Source organism: Conger conger, chromosome 7 (genome assembly GCF_963514075.1).
Source record: "Conger conger chromosome 7, fConCon1.1, whole genome shotgun sequence".
NCBI classification, from domain to species: Eukaryota; Metazoa; Chordata; class Actinopteri; order Anguilliformes; family Congridae; genus Conger; species Conger conger.
This window is the reverse complement of record NC_083766.1, coordinates 42,173,300-42,192,237: the sequence shown is the minus strand read 5'-3', so window position 1 is coordinate 42,192,237 and position 18,938 is coordinate 42,173,300. Positions and strand designations below refer to the sequence as shown.

Here is an 18,938-nt window from a genome sequence, read left to right as displayed (position 1 = left end):
TACTTCATGTTATTAAATGTATTCTCATAAATAATATGGTGAACAGTCGGACAAATTGCGCTGCACTGATGCCGTTTACAATGCGTCAGTCGGGCAGATACGAGCATAGTTTCATATATTGTTATTATATTCATATATTATGTTTTATAATGTGTTTATTGTTATACATTTTTGTTCGTTTTATCTCTTAATTTTGTAACTGTGTTTTCAATGGTGCTAGACAAATAACGTGTATTATTATGATTATTATTATTATTATTATCATCTACATCATCACATTCGTTGTGCAGAACTGTTCGTCATTTACAATCAATCAGGATAATTCCCACACCTGTAGCTTTTCAGAGGCAATCAAATGGCTGAAATCCCTTTTCTTGGCCTTCTTTTCAGCGTTTGCCATTGTCGTCTTCGTGAAATGCATATTCATTAGGGGTGTTTCACTGCCTATTTATAGGCAACTGTGGGCGGGACATGAAGCTGGCAAAGTTGCGCCACACTTAGAGTTGATTGTGATTTATAAAGGAAAACTGGCGTGGGACGTGCGTATGCACTGTTTTATAAATCAGAATATTTTTTTGCGTACGCACGTCCTAGGTTTCATGCTTACGCAACCTTTTGACGTGAATCCTAAGCACAGTTTTATAAATGAGGCCCCAGAAGTCTTAGGCACCCTAGACTTTATTATATATATGTTTATTTTTTTGAGTGTGTTAAAACAAAATAATTAATTTTACAGAGACATTTTTGTATTTCATTCAAAAAAGTAACATATTACTGTAAGCAGTTGACTTTTTACATGAAAACTTGATCAAGGCTGTCTGAGATAAAAAGCAAGGAACCAACCAAAGTCTGCAGAAGAACTGTAGCAAGTTCTCCAACATGCTTGGAATAACCTCCCTGCTGATTGTCTTACAGAACTGCAGATCTCTCAGAGAAGTGATGCAGTTTTAAGGGTGGTCACAAAAAATATTGATTTTTAACTATTCTGCCAAATTACTAAAATGTAATGTAAAATGTATAGTATGTTTATTTAGGACCTTTCATTGAATTATTTTTGAAATAATCTTATCTGTACAGAATGTTATACAGGTGCCTAAGACATTTGCACAGTACTATATATTGGGACATTGAAAGGAGGGAGGAGATGAGTTGGTAGTGAAAGAAAGGAGAGGATACATTTTTTGAGTATTGGGACACACCCAAGATCTAGCCACAGCCTACGTCGGGCAAATGTATGCTATCAGGGTCCGTAGGGTTCTGTCCAAAACGTTATATATATATATATTAAATATCCAGTACACTACCAAACTATGACAGACAGAAGTACCTTTTACTTTTGACAGAAGTTACAATCCCTGATAGCTCTCAATACGTTTTCAACAATCATAACACTGGCTTACATTTAGAAGGCCCACAGATTTCAATGTAACACCACTCGCTATAATTTTACATTCTTACAAAAAAAAATAACATTTATCCAATCATCACGGATAATGATCCAATTACTTGCACAGAACTCGTGTTCGGAAAAATGTCATTAATCTTAAAGGGTACTCATCATCAGAATATTTGGATCACCCGCAGTTTACATGTTTATTTTAATGAGAGAATCAAGTCCTAGTTTTATAGAAATTTTTGCAATCCAACGTTACAAGGACTGATCATACATTTTCTTTTGTGGTGATCGCTAATTTATAGTTGGCTAACTATAAATATAGCAAAATGAAAAAACACATAACCGCTTACCCTAGCAGCAACTACAGCAATTTTGCTTTTGGAAGTGTTGTGCTTGTTAAAGCGTTGACTAAACCCCAATTAGTTATTGTTCTGTTGGAAGGATATACCTATTTGTTTGTGCTTTATGCGTTACTGTATTTTACATTGCATTGATTTTGTAACTGAGAGGCCACTATACGTGGACGGAAGTTCAGAGTAATGATAAAACTAAAGTTTCCTAATTCTTAAACATATCAGGAAGTGATGTTTTTATGTGTCCGTTTTTATTTCTTTAAAGTTTGTTTAGGTGTACAGCATGTTTTACATTGCAACAACTGACAAGGATGGAAATCTCGATCCCATCCCTTGAACACAGTGGGCTAGGTTTAGGTTATTATCCAAAACTGCACTAAAGATGGAGGAGATTTTTGACTTTTAGACTGGCACATGGCAAAAATTCTCTCAATTTTTAGGAATCTATGACACTTGTGACTTCTTTGACAAAAAGCCTGCCTTACTGATCATGGTACTGTAACTGTGAAATCTGACTCACCTCTGATAGAGCTTCCCCCGTTGTCCCCAGGTATCCAGGACAGAGTGATTGACATGGTAGTTGTCTTGGTCACTGTGGGTCACTGTGAGTCGTGGCTGGTCTGGTGGAACTAGAGGCAAAACAAAAATGATGGATAAAGTGGTGTCATCTTTATCTCAAGAAACAAACAGTCAAATGTATGATGCATATCAAATAAATCAAATGCAGTTCCTTTAACTCTTCTGCTTACCTTGGACTTGAAGGTCCAGCACAATTTCATTGGATCCCCAGCTGTTACTGGCCACACAAGTGTAATACCCAGAATCCTCTGCTTTCACTGTTCGAATGACAAAGCTGCCATTACTGTGAACACTACGCCTGCCATCGATGATGACAGGAGTTGGAGTCCCCTTGCTGAAAACAGAGAAAGCTGCTCTCAAATGACAGAACATTTCTGCATTCACACTCAAATGTTATATGACACTAGCATGAAAATCACTTTGATGGAAGCAGTGACTAACTTTATTTTTAACTCAAACGATATGTAACTGTACATACTGAACGGGCCACTACAGAATAAAGTAGTGACGGCAACTCTCGTTCAGTTCAGTGTGCCGCATCTTTTGGCTCCATTTGTTAATTCACTTGTACTTCTGGAAAGTACATGCATGATATGCATCATATGTTCCTTGGTTCTTCACAGTATTGAACTATATTGGTTTGCATTGTAAACAAGGCACCCGCATGTGACCCCCTCAGAATATCACCCAGTCCAGTTATGGAATTCATTTATCATTTCCTCTATAAACATTAATTTTGTATATTGTGTAAAATACAACCAAAGTTTAATAGGCTATATAACCATTACCCGTCTTTTAGACAGCATTAGTTGATGCCACTTGTTGCCCTGTTATTGCCTAGACTATTAATCCAAGAAAACAAAAGTAACGCAATATTTTAATTTTTTGGATTGGTCATCTTCACAGATTCATTTCAGGTTTTATAAGAAATTGTAGGCAATGAGATGTTGTCAATGTTGTTAAGACATATTTAAAATGATATACAATCACATTATATATAATGTAACATTAGCTAAAATTATGATGTAATTATTAATGATTAAACCACATTTAAATGACAAAATAAAACAATGCAATTAAGACAATACCTGAAATATATTATTGCAGCCTGTAGCTAGCTACAATATGCTGGCTAAAAAAATTAAATGACACAATGCATGTTGTGGATTTTTGCAAAATCATTCTTCACTTTTATTGCCTAGCCTAAGTGTCTTTATTACAGAAAATGAAAAGACAGAATTTAGCTAGATATTATCTGTGGTATCCAACTATTCAGTTGATCCGCAGAATGTGCGCTGCTTGTTAACGGCTTACGTCTTTCGGTCACTTTTCATTCACTGACTCAGTATGGCTCTATGGCTTGCCTGACGTAGGTATGTACGGTCATTCATTTGTGGTTGTTTGATTGGCATGATTGGAACTTCACTCAAAAGCTGACCTGATTAGTTCTATCGGACACTGTGTCACTAAAATCACTGCGATGAAGGGAAGGCAGGCAGATCTCAGCATTTTTGGGGAGAGCCAAACAAACACATTTTGGACGTGGCAAAAGTCAATTTGTTCATGTGAGATTCGTTCAAAAACATCTGTTTGTTTGCAAACTGCCCATCACTATCCTGAAGCCAGGTTTGGCCCTATAGTTGCAGGTTGGAGCCTCAGCTATATCCTAAGCCACAGGTTTTTTTTCAATAAAGACTTTAGAGCCAGGGTTAAGGAACACTGCTTAGTAGTCATCTGAATAGCAGAACACCCAAGCATACCACAGTGGCAGCACCCAAGCATAACTCAAGCAAAAACGTTAAAGTTAATTTGAGGGGCGGCACGGATGGTGCAGTGGGTAGCATTGCCGCCTCACAGCAAGGAGGTCCTGGGTTCGAATCCCCGTCGGCCGGGGCCTCTCTGTGTGGAGTTTGCATGTTCTCCCCGTGTTTGCATGGGTTGCCTCCGGGTACTCCGGTTTCCTCCCACAGTCCAAAGACATGCAGGTTAAGCTGATTGGAGAGACTAAATTGCCCGTAGGTATGAGTGTGTGAGTGACTGCCATTTACCATTTACCATTTACCATGGTATGCAGAACAACATCTCTGAACACACAACACATCAAACCTCTAAATGGATAGGCTACAGCAGCAGAAGACTTCATAAGTATAAAAAATAAGTCTAATAAATAGCTAATAAAGTGCTCACTATGTGTAAGTAGGCTGTGGGCTTCTCTCTCACGAGCACTTATTAAGACAATCACAAGAATTTCAGATGCCACTATAAGGTGAGATTGTGCTGCATACCTTTAGCAAGAGGTTCAACAGTGATGATGTCACTGATATTTCCTTGGCCAGCCGCTGTAACTGCAACAACCCAAAAAATGTACTTCTGGTTCCAGTTGAGGTTTGGAACAACATAAAAACACACATTGGGCACCGCTTCAAACTCATTCATTACCTGCAAGGGTGGGGGATTGTGGGGGAGGAGCCAAACAGCAAAGATCAGTATATCTGGGCCTCATCTTCACTTCACCTTATGCTTTTAGAACTGGTTTACCAAATGGCCTTTCTGCAAGTTACTGTAGCCAAGTCTAGAAATGGCGGGTGCAAAGTATAAAATATATGCCTCACAATGGAGACTAAGTGGGGATTTTGGCTAGACCTGACAAGGGAGAAAATCTAGATGCAATACCATGGAATACAAATGTAAAGCAAACGTGTATTGAAAACGTTATGGATCCCCATTAATGTGCCTGACAGAATCTATGCAAGCAGGGGGATTCCCTGAAGGGGGATTCCCATGCACTTTACAGTTTGTCAGTGATTGATCGTTTCTCAATTCGCGACTGGATCATGCTTCATTTCTGCCTGTGGTGGAGATTGCTGATTTGCTTGAGATTTCTGACTTCTCGTGGGTACCAGGCCAAATTCCTGGAGACTCCAGGAGCTTCTGGGAGAGGTGTAATGTCTAAAATAGTATTGGAAATACTAATGTTTCTTTGTGAAGTTTAAATCATGAATGGCTCTGTTGAGTAGCCCGATATATGTGGCTGACTAAATGTGCCAATGCTAAGAAAATGCAGCCTACTGCACTGTACGATATTGGCTACAGTTTCCCAAACAATTGTCATTCCCATGGGGTTCATATAAATTAGGTAATTTATCACAGTAGCCTGTGGCTTTATGCAACATTAAGCATGACCCCAAATGCTATGTGTGGTTTTGCCCTGCCCCACGGTCTGCCCTGTGCAGCCTGACAGGAGTGGAGCTCAGCAGGGAAGAAGTCAAGTCAAACCTTATTGTCCCACCAGTGGAAATTAGGTTGCAACAAGGATAAAAACATGACAAAGCTGCCATTACTGTGAACACTACGCCTGCCATCGATGATGACAGGAGTTGGAGTCCCCTTGCTGAAAACAGAGAAAGCTGCTCTCAAATGACAGAACATTTCTGCATTCACACTCAAATGTTATATGACACTAGCATGAAAATCACTTTGATGGAAGCAGTGACTAACTTTATTTTTAACTCAAACGATATGTAACTGTACATACTGAACGGGCCACTACAGAATAAAGTAGTGACGGCAACTCTCGTTCAGTTCAGTGTGCCGCATCTTTTGGCTCCATTTGTTAATTCACTTGTACTTCTGGAAAGTACATGCATGATATGCATCATATGTTCCTTGGTTCTTCACAGTATTGAACTATATTGGTTTGCATTGTAAACAAGGCACCCGCATGTGACCCCCTCAGAATATCACCCAGTCCAGTTATGGAATTCATTTATCATTTCCTCTATAAACATTAATTTTGTATATTGTGTAAAATACAACCAAAGTTTAATAGGCTATATAACCATTACCCGTCTTTTAGACAGCATTAGTTGATGCCACTTGTTGCCCTGTTATTGCCTAGACTATTAATCCAAGAAAACAAAAGTAACGCAATATTTTAATTTTTTGGATTGGTCATCTTCACAGATTCATTTCAGGTTTTATAAGAAATTGTAGGCAATGAGATGTTGTCAATGTTGTTAAGACATATTTAAAATGATATACAATCACATTATATATAATGTAACATTAGCTAAAATTATGATGTAATTATTAATGATTAAACCACATTTAAATGACAAAATAAAACAATGCAATTAAGACAATACCTGAAATATATTATTGCAGCCTGTAGCTAGCTACAATATGCTGGCTAAAAAAATTAAATGACACAATGCATGTTGTGGATTTTTGCAAAATCATTCTTCACTTTTATTGCCTAGCCTAAGTGTCTTTATTACAGAAAATGAAAAGACAGAATTTAGCTAGATATTATCTGTGGTATCCAACTATTCAGTTGATCCGCAGAATGTGCGCTGCTTGTTAACGGCTTACGTCTTTCGGTCACTTTTCATTCACTGACTCAGTATGGCTCTATGGCTTGCCTGACGTAGGTATGTACGGTCATTCATTTGTGGTTGTTTGATTGGCATGATTGGAACTTCACTCAAAAGCTGACCTGATTAGTTCTATCGGACACTGTGTCACTAAAATCACTGCGATGAAGGGAAGGCAGGCAGATCTCAGCATTTTTGGGGAGAGCCAAACAAACACATTTTGGACGTGGCAAAAGTCAATTTGTTCATGTGAGATTCGTTCAAAAACATCTGTTTGTTTGCAAACTGCCCATCACTATCCTGAAGCCAGGTTTGGCCCTATAGTTGCAGGTTGGAGCCTCAGCTATATCCTAAGCCACAGGTTTTTTTTCAATAAAGACTTTAGAGCCAGGGTTAAGGAACACTGCTTAGTAGTCATCTGAATAGCAGAACACCCAAGCATACCACAGTGGCAGCACCCAAGCATAACTCAAGCAAAAACGTTAAAGTTAATTTGAGGGGCGGCACGGATGGTGCAGTGGGTAGCATTGCCGCCTCACAGCAAGGAGGTCCTGGGTTCGAATCCCCGTCGGCCGGGGCCTCTCTGTGTGGAGTTTGCATGTTCTCCCCGTGTTTGCATGGGTTGCCTCCGGGTACTCCGGTTTCCTCCCACAGTCCAAAGACATGCAGGTTAAGCTGATTGGAGAGACTAAATTGCCCGTAGGTATGAGTGTGTGAGTGACTGCCATTTACCATTTACCATTTACCATGGTATGCAGAACAACATCTCTGAACACACAACACATCAAACCTCTAAATGGATAGGCTACAGCAGCAGAAGACTTCATAAGTATAAAAAATAAGTCTAATAAATAGCTAATAAAGTGCTCACTATGTGTAAGTAGGCTGTGGGCTTCTCTCTCACGAGCACTTATTAAGACAATCACAAGAATTTCAGATGCCACTATAAGGTGAGATTGTGCTGCATACCTTTAGCAAGAGGTTCAACAGTGATGATGTCACTGATATTTCCTTGGCCAGCCGCTGTAACTGCAACAACCCAAAAAATGTACTTCTGGTTCCAGTTGAGGTTTGGAACAACATAAAAACACACATTGGGCACCGCTTCAAACTCATTCATTACCTGCAAGGGTGGGGGATTGTGGGGGAGGAGCCAAACAGCAAAGATCAGTATATCTGGGCCTCATCTTCACTTCACCTTATGCTTTTAGAACTGGTTTACCAAATGGCCTTTCTGCAAGTTACTGTAGCCAAGTCTAGAAATGGCGGGTGCAAAGTATAAAATATATGCCTCACAATGGAGACTAAGTGGGGATTTTGGCTAGACCTGACAAGGGAGAAAATCTAGATGCAATACCATGGAATACAAATGTAAAGCAAACGTGTATTGAAAACGTTATGGATCCCCATTAATGTGCCTGACAGAATCTATGCAAGCAGGGGGATTCCCTGAAGGGGGATTCCCATGCACTTTACAGTTTGTCAGTGATTGATCGTTTCTCAATTCGCGACTGGATCATGCTTCATTTCTGCCTGTGGTGGAGATTGCTGATTTGCTTGAGATTTCTGACTTCTCGTGGGTACCAGGCCAAATTCCTGGAGACTCCAGGAGCTTCTGGGAGAGGTGTAATGTCTAAAATAGTATTGGAAATACTAATGTTTCTTTGTGAAGTTTAAATCATGAATGGCTCTGTTGAGTAGCCCGATATATGTGGCTGACTAAATGTGCCAATGCTAAGAAAATGCAGCCTACTGCACTGTACGATATTGGCTACAGTTTCCCAAACAATTGTCATTCCCATGGGGTTCATATAAATTAGGTAATTTATCACAGTAGCCTGTGGCTTTATGCAACATTAAGCATGACCCCAAATGCTATGTGTGGTTTTGCCCTGCCCCACGGTCTGCCCTGTGCAGCCTGACAGGAGTGGAGCTCAGCAGGGAAGAAGTCAAGTCAAACCTTATTGTCCCACCAGTGGAAATTAGGTTGCAACAAGGATAAAAAAAAAAAAATCACAATCACCATAAAACCATAAAAGTAGAATATTCTACACAGTCCAACAATGACAGACAAAACAAATTAGATCACATACATGGAGACAATTCAATATGGCATAAAAGCTAGGAATACAGAGTGCTTCAGTGCAAGGATTACTTTTAAGGATTAATTCAGCCTACCGAGTTTATACATTTTAGTCCTCTGATTTGGGACTGAATGTAGGAGCTAAAACTTCAGGGTGGCAAGAGCCTTCCTCTTGAACTGCTTCTCATAAATGTCAGAGAGCTGCATCTGATTCACCAAATCCAGCAAACACCATCGTTTAACGTCAGCAGACATTGAAATGAAGTGCAAGTTTGAAATCATCCAATCAATCTCAAGGCGAGAATGTCTACCCCAGATTACTGATAGGGAACTGCAGTCCAACTGTTGTAACAGAATCCAGCAGTCTGTGCTGGGGTTCCAGCTTTGTGGGGGAATAGAGGCATCTCCAAGCCTCTGATAGTGTCCATCAATAGATGTGTCTAGTCATTGTGTTAACTGAAAGTCTCCTTTTTTGTCGTTTCTACCTGCAATGAGGAAGTTCTCTAGCTGTTTGTGCTGTGCTAAGGGTGATGTTAGAGCCCTGTTGTGTCAATCTCTAGAGCCATTCTTCCTTCTGGGGACACAATAATGTGATGGGTACAGTGGTTTTGTGTGTCATTTGGTGCTTCTGCCTCCGGAGATCTGTTGGAGATCTTTTCTGGTTTTAAGTAATTGCTTGTTGTTTGCACAACCACCACCAGATAGCATATGTTAGTGCATTAATCCACAGTGGTCCGATGTACTTGCAGGTTCCCACAGTAGGGGGACAGAAGTGCCCTTTTTCATCATAAGAAGCTTACATTGTCATTGTCAAGTGGTATTTTTATATTTTCCTTTTTTATTTGTCTTTTCCAAAAAATCTGTGCAAATATTTACAGTGTATTGACACTCAAATGCAAAATGAAAAACTGAACAACAATGAAAATAAACAGGCATACAAATCCACCAGGCTATGTCTTTCTAGACCCTGTGTAACCACAGCCAATTTTCATTCCGACTCGTTTTCTTGTTCCCCCCTCTCCAACTGAGCCATCCGGCCTAATACAGCCTGGAGATAGCTGAAGCCGCACCTCCTGGACAACCCCACTGTCTGACAGAAAATCAATTAAGTTCATAATCATATTGCTACTAAAAAATTATAATTCAAAGAAACAAACACAAAATAAACAAAAGCACAAAACCATTTCCTTTCACCAAAATAGCTTCTAAAAAGATACAACCCCCATTTAATCAAAGAACATCAAAACACCCCTGTGAAAATAGTCCGACCCAACATCACCCCAGGAAACCCCTCTACTTTTACCCCTAGTGGTAGTGTCCCTCGGTTTCCCAACCCGGAAGTAAAGTGCGAGGCGGTATGGTGGTGAGTAAACTGAATGCGGTGATGTAATTGTAAAGTTTCAACCAATAAATGATAATGTTTTTAACAGACAGTGTGTACAGTTGTATTTCTTGAAAGTAGATAGTTAATACAGATGAGAAATTAGTTTTGACCGAACGTTCTGAATAGAATATAAAGGACAAACATTTGCCTTCTAAATATGCCGGTAAATGGCTGCTGTGCGCTTTGCGCTGCGTAAGCGTCACAGCTCAGTCTGTGACAAGAGCATTTAGAAGGAAACATGTTTTTTCAGAATGGCAAGACCTTTTTATGAGCCACTGATTTAGTTGTGAGGGAATAATTTAGCTCCAGCAATTAATACAATATTTACAACTTTATTTGTCCTCTCGTTTCATACATAAATGCAACATAGGCTACAGTGCATAATCACAAACAATTATATATTATATAATATTATTTTTTAATCTTAACAGCGCATGGTAATAATTTAATGTTTCATTGTGCATTCATTGTGCTGGCATTATTAGAAAGCAAGTAAATCCAAGTACAGTAGAACCTCGCAGTGCAAGTGCACCAGTGTGTAGGAGTAATTTGTTGTACGAGCCGAGGCTCGTGCAAATTTTTGTCTTGAAGTACGAGTGGAAATCCACAGTACGTGCGAGGTTCATGCAGCGACCGCTAGGCGGTGCTGAGCTCGCACACGCTCTCCCAACAAGCGCGGCCACCACTCGCTCAGTTCACGTGGATATCTCGTTGTGGAAGCATCCCTATTGTGTTTTCCCAGTGTTTTATTTTTTTTGTTTTGTGCATTTCTTGCTATTATTTTATAACAATTAGTTGTGTTACCCATGGGTCCTAAGGTTAGTGCAAAGAACAGTGCTGAGAAGAAGAAAAAGCTGATTACGATAGAATTGAAGAAGGAAATCATTGATAAACATGAGAAAGGAATGCGTGTAGTGGACCTAGCACGTCAATACGACCAAAGCATGTCGACGATATGCACCATCCTGAAGAAAAAGGAGGAGCTCAAGGCTGTTACAACAGCAAAGGGTGTCTCCAGGCTCTCCAAACAACGCACATCTGTCCATGAAGAGATGGAAAAATTGCTTCTCCTGTGGATCAACGAGAAGCAAATCGCAGGGGATACGATTACAGAGACCATCATCTGCGAGAAAGCACTAGCGCTGTATGGGGATCTCCTGAAGCAGACCCCTGGAACATCGATGGACGAAACATCAGCAGACGCATTTAAGGCCAGTCGCGGCTGGTTTGATAATTTCAAGAAAAGGACTGGTGTTCATAGCGTCGTCAGGCATGGAGAAGCAGCGAGTTCTGACACGAAAGCAACTGAGGTTTTCGTGAGTGAATTCCGTGAATACGTCGAAGCCGAGGGGTACGTCGCACAACAGGTATTCAACTGTGATGAAACTGGCCTTTTTTGGAAAAAAGATGCCCAGTGGAACCTACATAACTGCAGAGGAGAAGAAAATGCCAGGCCACAAGCCTATGAAAGATAGGCTAACTCTCGCACTTTGTGCCACTGCGAGTGGAGATTGGAAGATAAAGCCGCTCCTTGTCTACCATTCCGTCACACAAAATCCTGAAGGAGAAGCTGCAGGTCATGTGGAGGGCAAACGTTAAGGCCTGGGTCACCAGGCAATTCTTCACCGAGTGGGTCAACCTTGTCTTCGGACCAGCAGTGAAAAAGTACCTTCTGGAGTACGATCTTCCTCTCAAGGCCCTCCTTGTCCTCGACAATGCTCCTGCTCACCCTCCTAGCCTCGAAGATGATATCCTGGATGAATTTAAATTCATAGAAGTTCGGTACCTTCCACCCAACACCACCCCTATCTTGCAGCCCATGGACCAACAGGTGATTTCTAATTTCAAAGAAATTGTACACCAAACACCTGTTTCGTCGGTGCATTTAAGTCACCGAAAATGCAAATCTAACCCTTCGTGAGTTTTGGAAGGAGCACTACAACATTGTCAACTACCTGAAAATCATTAATATGGCCTGGCAGGGTGTAACGAGGAGAACGCTGAATTCTGCATGGGGGAAGCTGTGGCCTGACTGCGTATCCGAAAGAGACTTCGAGGGGTTTAAGTCTGAGACACCTGTAGTCGAGGAGATAGTGTCTCTTGGCAAGTCCTCGAGGTTAACGATGGGGACATTAACAAGCTCGTCGAGGAACACTCAGAGGAGCTGATGACAGATGAACTCCTGCAGCTTCAGGAGCAGCAGCATTCGGATGCGGTGATAGAGATTGGTTCCTCGGAGGAGGAGACTGTAGAGGAGAAGGCTATCTCTACGAGTGACATAAAGGCAGTGTTGGCAAAGTGGCAGGATATTTCTGAATTTGTAGAGAAAAATCATCCTGAAAAAGTATCTACAGGTCATGCAGCTGCTTTATTTAATGACACTGCTCTGGCGCATTTCCGTAACATTTTGAAAGGCAGGAAAAAGCAGACTTAACTTGATAAGTTTCTATTGAAATGACCTGCAAGTGTGGAAAGTGAAGAAAGTGCGTCCAAAAAGCCTAGATTAAGTGAAGTGAGAGAGAAAACGCCAGAAAATTCCTGAAGTCTTAATGGAAGGAGATTCTCCTTCCAAACACTAACAATCCTCCTCCTCCCTGCTCCATCGTTTTCCTCGTGCACAAATCGTCCCATCTTATTAATAAAACCAGTTTACATTATTTCTTTTGCATTCTCTTTTACTGTATTATGTTTTTATAATTGTCATTTTTCTTGTAACTACACCTTTTAAAACCCATAAAAAATGATTTTTGGGAGTTGGAACGGATTAATTATATTTCAATTCATTTGAATGGGGAAAATTCATTTGTAAAACGAGTAAATCATAAACCGAGCTCAGTCATGTATTATTATGAATTTAATTTATCTACAAATACCTGCCAGTCTCTTTGTCATTTTGGCCATTTGATTTGAGTAAAATACAACATAAGTAACATATCGAGCCCACGAGGTTAAGAAACCTGTGCAGTTATCCAATTCACAAATCAAAGCATAGTTCACGTCTATTAAATGGAGTAAGGCTGAATTGAATTAATCTAGTCTAGAACAAGGGACAAATGCATGTAGGCCACATAAACATTAGAATTCCCTCAGAGTCTGGTGGGGGTGGGTGAACACAAGGAAGCAAACTGATCTGAAACCTCACTTTGTCCCTCACAAGTTCTTAAGGCAGTAAAGCCACAGCCAAAAACTAACATGGTCGCTTGCAATGTTACATTCCTGTCCAGCTTGGCAAGCGAATATCAACCCCTGCTGAAAAAAAAACTGTTAGTCAGACCAGCTCCATACTCAACATGGTTCGACCAGCTAAAGCTATGTTTTGAAACAGCAGAGTAGCTGGTCATAGCTGGATTTTACACCAGGGACAGCTAAATTGTATGACAAACATCTGTTTACTTTAACATAGTTAATGTTTGTACTGATTCGCTAATGATAACAACATCCACGTCACTATAAAGCAAGTTCTAGTTCAGACCAGATCCACCCGGCTACACATCAACCAGCTTGGCTGCATCAAGATACCAAAGTATGCCTTTGAATTACACTCAATCTTACTTGCATATTGCAGTATGCACTGGGTAGATTTTTGTGGTGGAAAATTGAGCAACTTGAATGTATTAACATTAGCTGTAGGGAAAAGGCGGATGCCAGATTACACGTCACTACCATGCTTTTAGAGCTAGAATAGCAGATTTAATTTAGCAAACAACAATCTTCAAACTTTTATGTCACATGGCAGTGTTACTAAAATGTTGTATTTCCTAAATGTATTGCATTTAACAGATCTATTGACCATGACGACGCTACACTCGCTGAGCACTTTATTTGGAACACTATACACTATAACAATACTGAGTAGGGCCTTTCTTTGTTCTCAAAACAGCCTCGATTTTTTGTGGCATGGATTTCAGACATGAACTCAACTATACATTTATCACAGAAAACATAGTTTGTCCATTTCACTTCACGGCAGTGGTGATACAACTGTAGCTAGCATAAGCCAACACTAACCCATACAATTTGCTTTTTAACAGTAGTAAAATTCAGTAGAATGATGAAAACAAAAGAATTTGATTACGGTCAACGGCACTGGAAATTTATGTGGTACCATCCATCAATAGAAAAAGTCCCACTAAAAGATTGATTTAAAAGTAATCTACAAGATGCCAGTGCTATTGAAGTTAACTGCAGTGGATGATATACTCTATGCCCTCACATTTGCCACCTGGTGGTGGTTGTGTGAAAAGCAAACCCTAAACCACTATGGATTATGGGCAATCTTGCTGCATGACTTCTCTGCCTGTTACAGGCCAAAATGCACTGCGACTGCCCCGAGTGTAGGAACCTTGCGGTCGCTGAAATTCTTATCGCAGAAGCAAACACAAAACCACTGTATTTGCAGCATAGCATGTTTCCCACAGTCCCTTTTAAACTCCATTACCTTGCTGGAATCTTTGCCATCTGGCCTGTGATCCGGTCAGGTTTCAACAGCTGCATGTATTCTGGATCCGCTTCTTAGGGGGTAATATCTGTCCGATCTCTATTTGTGTCCCTCTTACAAAAGAAATGGCCTTAGGACCCTGTCGTCCCTTGTCAGAGGCGTATATTGGTCTTTGACTCCAACAATCACCTATCTCTTCACAACAAATACACCAGAGAACTGTCTAGTGAACTAATGACACAACTGAATATGTATATTCAGCTGGAAATAAAACAACTTCCTGGATGGAAGTGATGCCTGTTTTACCTCCAAGAACACCAGTTTGTTGACTGGCTGTCCTTTAACCTCTGTCCTGGGATCAAAGGCAGCAGTCACAGTTGCTCCCTCTCTAGGCAGAGGATCTGACGGAGCCTGGAAGGAACCCAGTCCATCATTGTTCCACCACTCTAAATGCAGGGAAGCGGCTGTCACATGTTCTCTGGACGACATGTGGGTGAAGTTTAGGGGTGTGCTGACTTGGGAATGGGGAAGCCAGAGTATGGGAAGCCGGTGCTCCAACTGTCAGCTGTCCACCTTGGGTGCCCTCTCTTGGTCAGATTCCTGATGTGTGGCTTTCCAGATGCAATTTGAGCACCAGTGTTGTTGGGGGGAGTGTCCTGAGCAACATTCTCTGATCTCCCTCTCACCACTCCAGCCATCTCTCTACAGGGGGGTGAGAACAAAAATGAATCCCTCTCCTCTGATGTCCTGGGGTTTGCCATACTCACTGTATATGGCTTGGTAGCCAATCCCACAGAGCTGCCCCTCTCCTGCTCAGTGGCTCCTGCCTGCAGTTCCACCAGAATCTGCAGACACAGAGCTGTGTCCCCAACTGATGACATTATGGGAGAGTCCAGAGAGTGCTCCACTTCTGCCTCTGCAGCCACCAGGGATTACCCAGGGATTAGCAAGGGAATATGTGAGGTCCACAAGGGGTGGGCAGTGTCCTGCAGTATTCTGAGTGAAGTGGGTAACAGGGATTGGCTCTGCCTCCTGGTGAGGTGTTCCACAGAGCAGTCCGCCAGTAGTGGGCTCTGATCAGTTCCCTGGCCTCCATCATGGCATCAATGGTGTCCAGGAAAAAAGCACTGCATCTGCCTTTCCATGGCAGAATCCCATGTGTAGGAAAGGGGGCTATATTGGTACCTCAACTTTTGCACCTGCAGGCAGATCGCTGGAATCTTTTGTTGCTCAAGAGATTTCATAAAGATAAGATAAAGTAAAATACTGCATAACTACCCTTCACAAGTTCCAAGTGTTCTGCCACAAAGTACATCAGGATCTGGGCTGTTTCTGCAGTGAGAGTACCTGAACAACTTTCCAACAGCATCAACATTGATGGTAATTACTTAGTTCCTCCTCATCTGTCTGACTTCTAAAATCCTGTTGATCAAACCTTAAATAAAACTCATTTAAACTGTCAGCCAATTGTTCCTTAGAATTAGAAAACCCTCTAAACTAAGTCCCCTTTTCCCCTTATTATGGCAGCCAGTTATTGGCTGCATCCCATTCCAGGCAGCCCTTAAATTGTTTCCTCTAAACTCTTCTTTGTATGTAATTGTAGCTTTCTTAATTTTGGCCCTAAATTTGTGGATATTCTAAGCTTAGTCCTGACTGCAGGACAGTGTGGGCAGAGTGAAGGATGATAGGAGATGGTGCACTGAGCTGGCTGCCTACCATGGGATAGTGTTTGGAGCAGAAGATTGTGTACTTTCTGATGATCCCGTTGAGTTTGAGTGGGGCCAGCCAGGATACATACACCACCGAGCTGGTTGCAGCCGCTGCCTTCACTCCACCGGGAGGACCAGGCACTTGAGGGAAAATAGGGAGGGACAGACACTAACACCCACTGAGTGAAGCAAGGTCATTGGTAGCAAGCAATATGTCATCCTTAAATACAGTACATTATATTACTATGATAATACTATGCCACACCCACTCACACATGCAGTTCTGCATGGAAGAACGGTCAAAAATCCCCCCAAATGTGTTCTCTATCTACCTTATCAAATTAGTGATTCGACTTATGGCTGTCACCTTCGTCAGGGGTGTTTACACAAAGTATTAAACTAGGGGTGGCAATAATTGTGAAACCTGTTTTTTTGAATTTTTTTCTTTTTTTTGACAAATGTAAGAATTTGGTTGATTCCATTGAACTATGAGTAAATAACACTACGTTACACATGTTGGATAATGTAGCTTAATAATTTTTTCGTTTACAGTATTTTTTTGTGGATATTTATCAAGGGTGCCATACTGCCAATAATTCTGTAGCCCAAGTATGCCATGTCACGAAGGACATGTAATATCATGCTGGTTCCATGAACATAACAAGAGCTCAATGTACTCTAATGGCCTCCACAGTCACCAGATCTCAATCCAATAGAGCACATTTGGGATGTGGAATGGGTGATTCGCAGCATGAATGTGCAGCTGGCAAATGTGCAGCAAATGCATGAAGCTATTATGCCAACATGGACCAGATTCACTGGAAGGCATGTTTCCAGCATCTTGTCAAATCCATCCCACAAAGAACACAGGCTGTCCTCAACAGCAGCTACTTTTTAAAAAATCTAGTTTTAATACACTGTTAGCTTGAAGCTAATAATGAGCTAGGTTTAAATGTAGACTGAGACTGGATGGAAAACCAGAGAAGGCGCATACCATCTTCCTTGGTGCGGATGAAGATCTGCTTGCTCCGCGCCCCGTCCCCAGCACGTGTGAAGGCTAGCACCTGAATGCTGTAGTTGGTGTACTTCTCCAGCTCGTCCAGCTCCAGGGAAGGCTGGGAGGTGGTGATGTTGTGTATCTCGCCCAGCTCTGAGGGATGACATAAACAGTCATGTCACTTCCTCTATGCTACCGCTGTCTCAGTCTGGCTTGTCACTCCTGTTTGGTGAGGATTATGCAAGGAACAATGATGCTGAGATCAATAAGATTTAACAAAGCTTCCATTACAGAATGTTGATTCAAACAAAACCTCAAAATGTCACATAGACCAGACTGATATAGAGCGGTGATCTTCATTCCTGGTACTGGAGTGTCTACTGGTTTTTGTTGTTGCTCTACACTTCCTTAATCAATTAAAGCAGTTGATTACACAGTTAACTTACATCACCTTGTTTCTTGGGTCTAAATCGACTGCTGATTTTAAGGTGAAAACAAAAACAAGCACACTGTGCGGCTCTCCAGGACCTGTAATGAGAACCACTGATATCAAGCATCAGAGATGTGACTCTCTCTGTGGGTGTGATTCTCTCGCTTGACTGGTTTCTCCCATATGTCCCATAGTATGTCTTTTTTTTCTCTCATTTCATTCCATTTAGAAAACCAAAAAGAAACGTGATATTATATTCCCTAGCTCATCCTCTGCCCCCACACCTTTCTATTTCATACTTGACACTTGTACTGCCTTAACACCAGCCACAGCATTTCTGCCTAGCATTAAGTTTGTCTTAAATTATAGCTTATCATAATTAAGTTATGTAATCAAACCACTAGTTTTATTTACAGCAGTGGAATAATAATGACCTTAACTGAGTTTTACTCTTATGAAGAAAAAAATGTACCTTAAAGCAGTGTATTAGCCTGTACATTTATCGAAATGGCACACAAAAATCTTTAATAGTGACATTTATTTAACACCATAAAGCAATGTGCATTAGTCGTCTTCTGGTGGTAAAACTGCAAATTACATCTCCAACAGACAGAAAATGGTCATATAAGCCTTTTCTTAAAACTGCCTTGCATATACTGTATATAGAACACCTGTGCATTTGAAGCCTCACCTGGTGGTGAAAGCTGCCTTTGCCCTGTTTTTCAAAAAAATATATAATCCAAATGAAATCATCACCAACTGCAGTATTTAAATTAGCCAACATCCCTTCCAAAAGTATTGGAACAGCAATGTCAATTCCTTTGTTTTTGCTATACACTGAAGACAATTGAGTTTGAGGTCAGAAGAATTTCAACTTTTATTTCCTGGTATTTTTATCTAGATTTGTTAAACAACTTAAAACATATCACCTTTTGTATCAGACCACCCATTTTAGGTGAGCAAAAGTATTGGAACATGTGACGGTGTTTCTTGTTGCCCAGATGTATCCTGTTAGATTGATTGGTTAAACGATAAATAGTTCTGAATGTCTACTCTTGGTTTTGCCTGTAAAGACTGCATTTGTGTTAGAAAAGACAAACCAACTTGAAGACTAGAGAGCTGACTTTGGGAGAAAAGCAAGCTATTTTCAAGGGGGAATTGATCAGAGCCATTGCACAAGCATTGAGGATAGCATG

At 40.9% G+C, this 18,938-nt stretch overlaps 1 protein-coding gene across 1 annotated transcript in view; it reads right to left on the bottom strand.

Annotated features, from left to right (window-relative positions):
* Positions 1-18,938, bottom strand: part of LOC133133289 (cell adhesion molecule DSCAM-like) — a 221,422-nt gene that overhangs the window by 28,899 nt on the left and 173,585 nt on the right. The window contains 8 exon segments of the mRNA XM_061249396.1: positions 2,270-2,354; positions 2,356-2,378; positions 2,499-2,662; positions 4,184-4,278; positions 4,549-4,553; positions 7,671-7,824; positions 16,323-16,456; positions 17,310-17,465. Of these exon segments, the coding sequence (XP_061105380.1) occupies positions 2,270-2,354; positions 2,356-2,378; positions 2,499-2,662; positions 4,184-4,278; positions 4,549-4,553; positions 7,671-7,824; positions 16,323-16,456; positions 17,310-17,465 (816 nt within the window).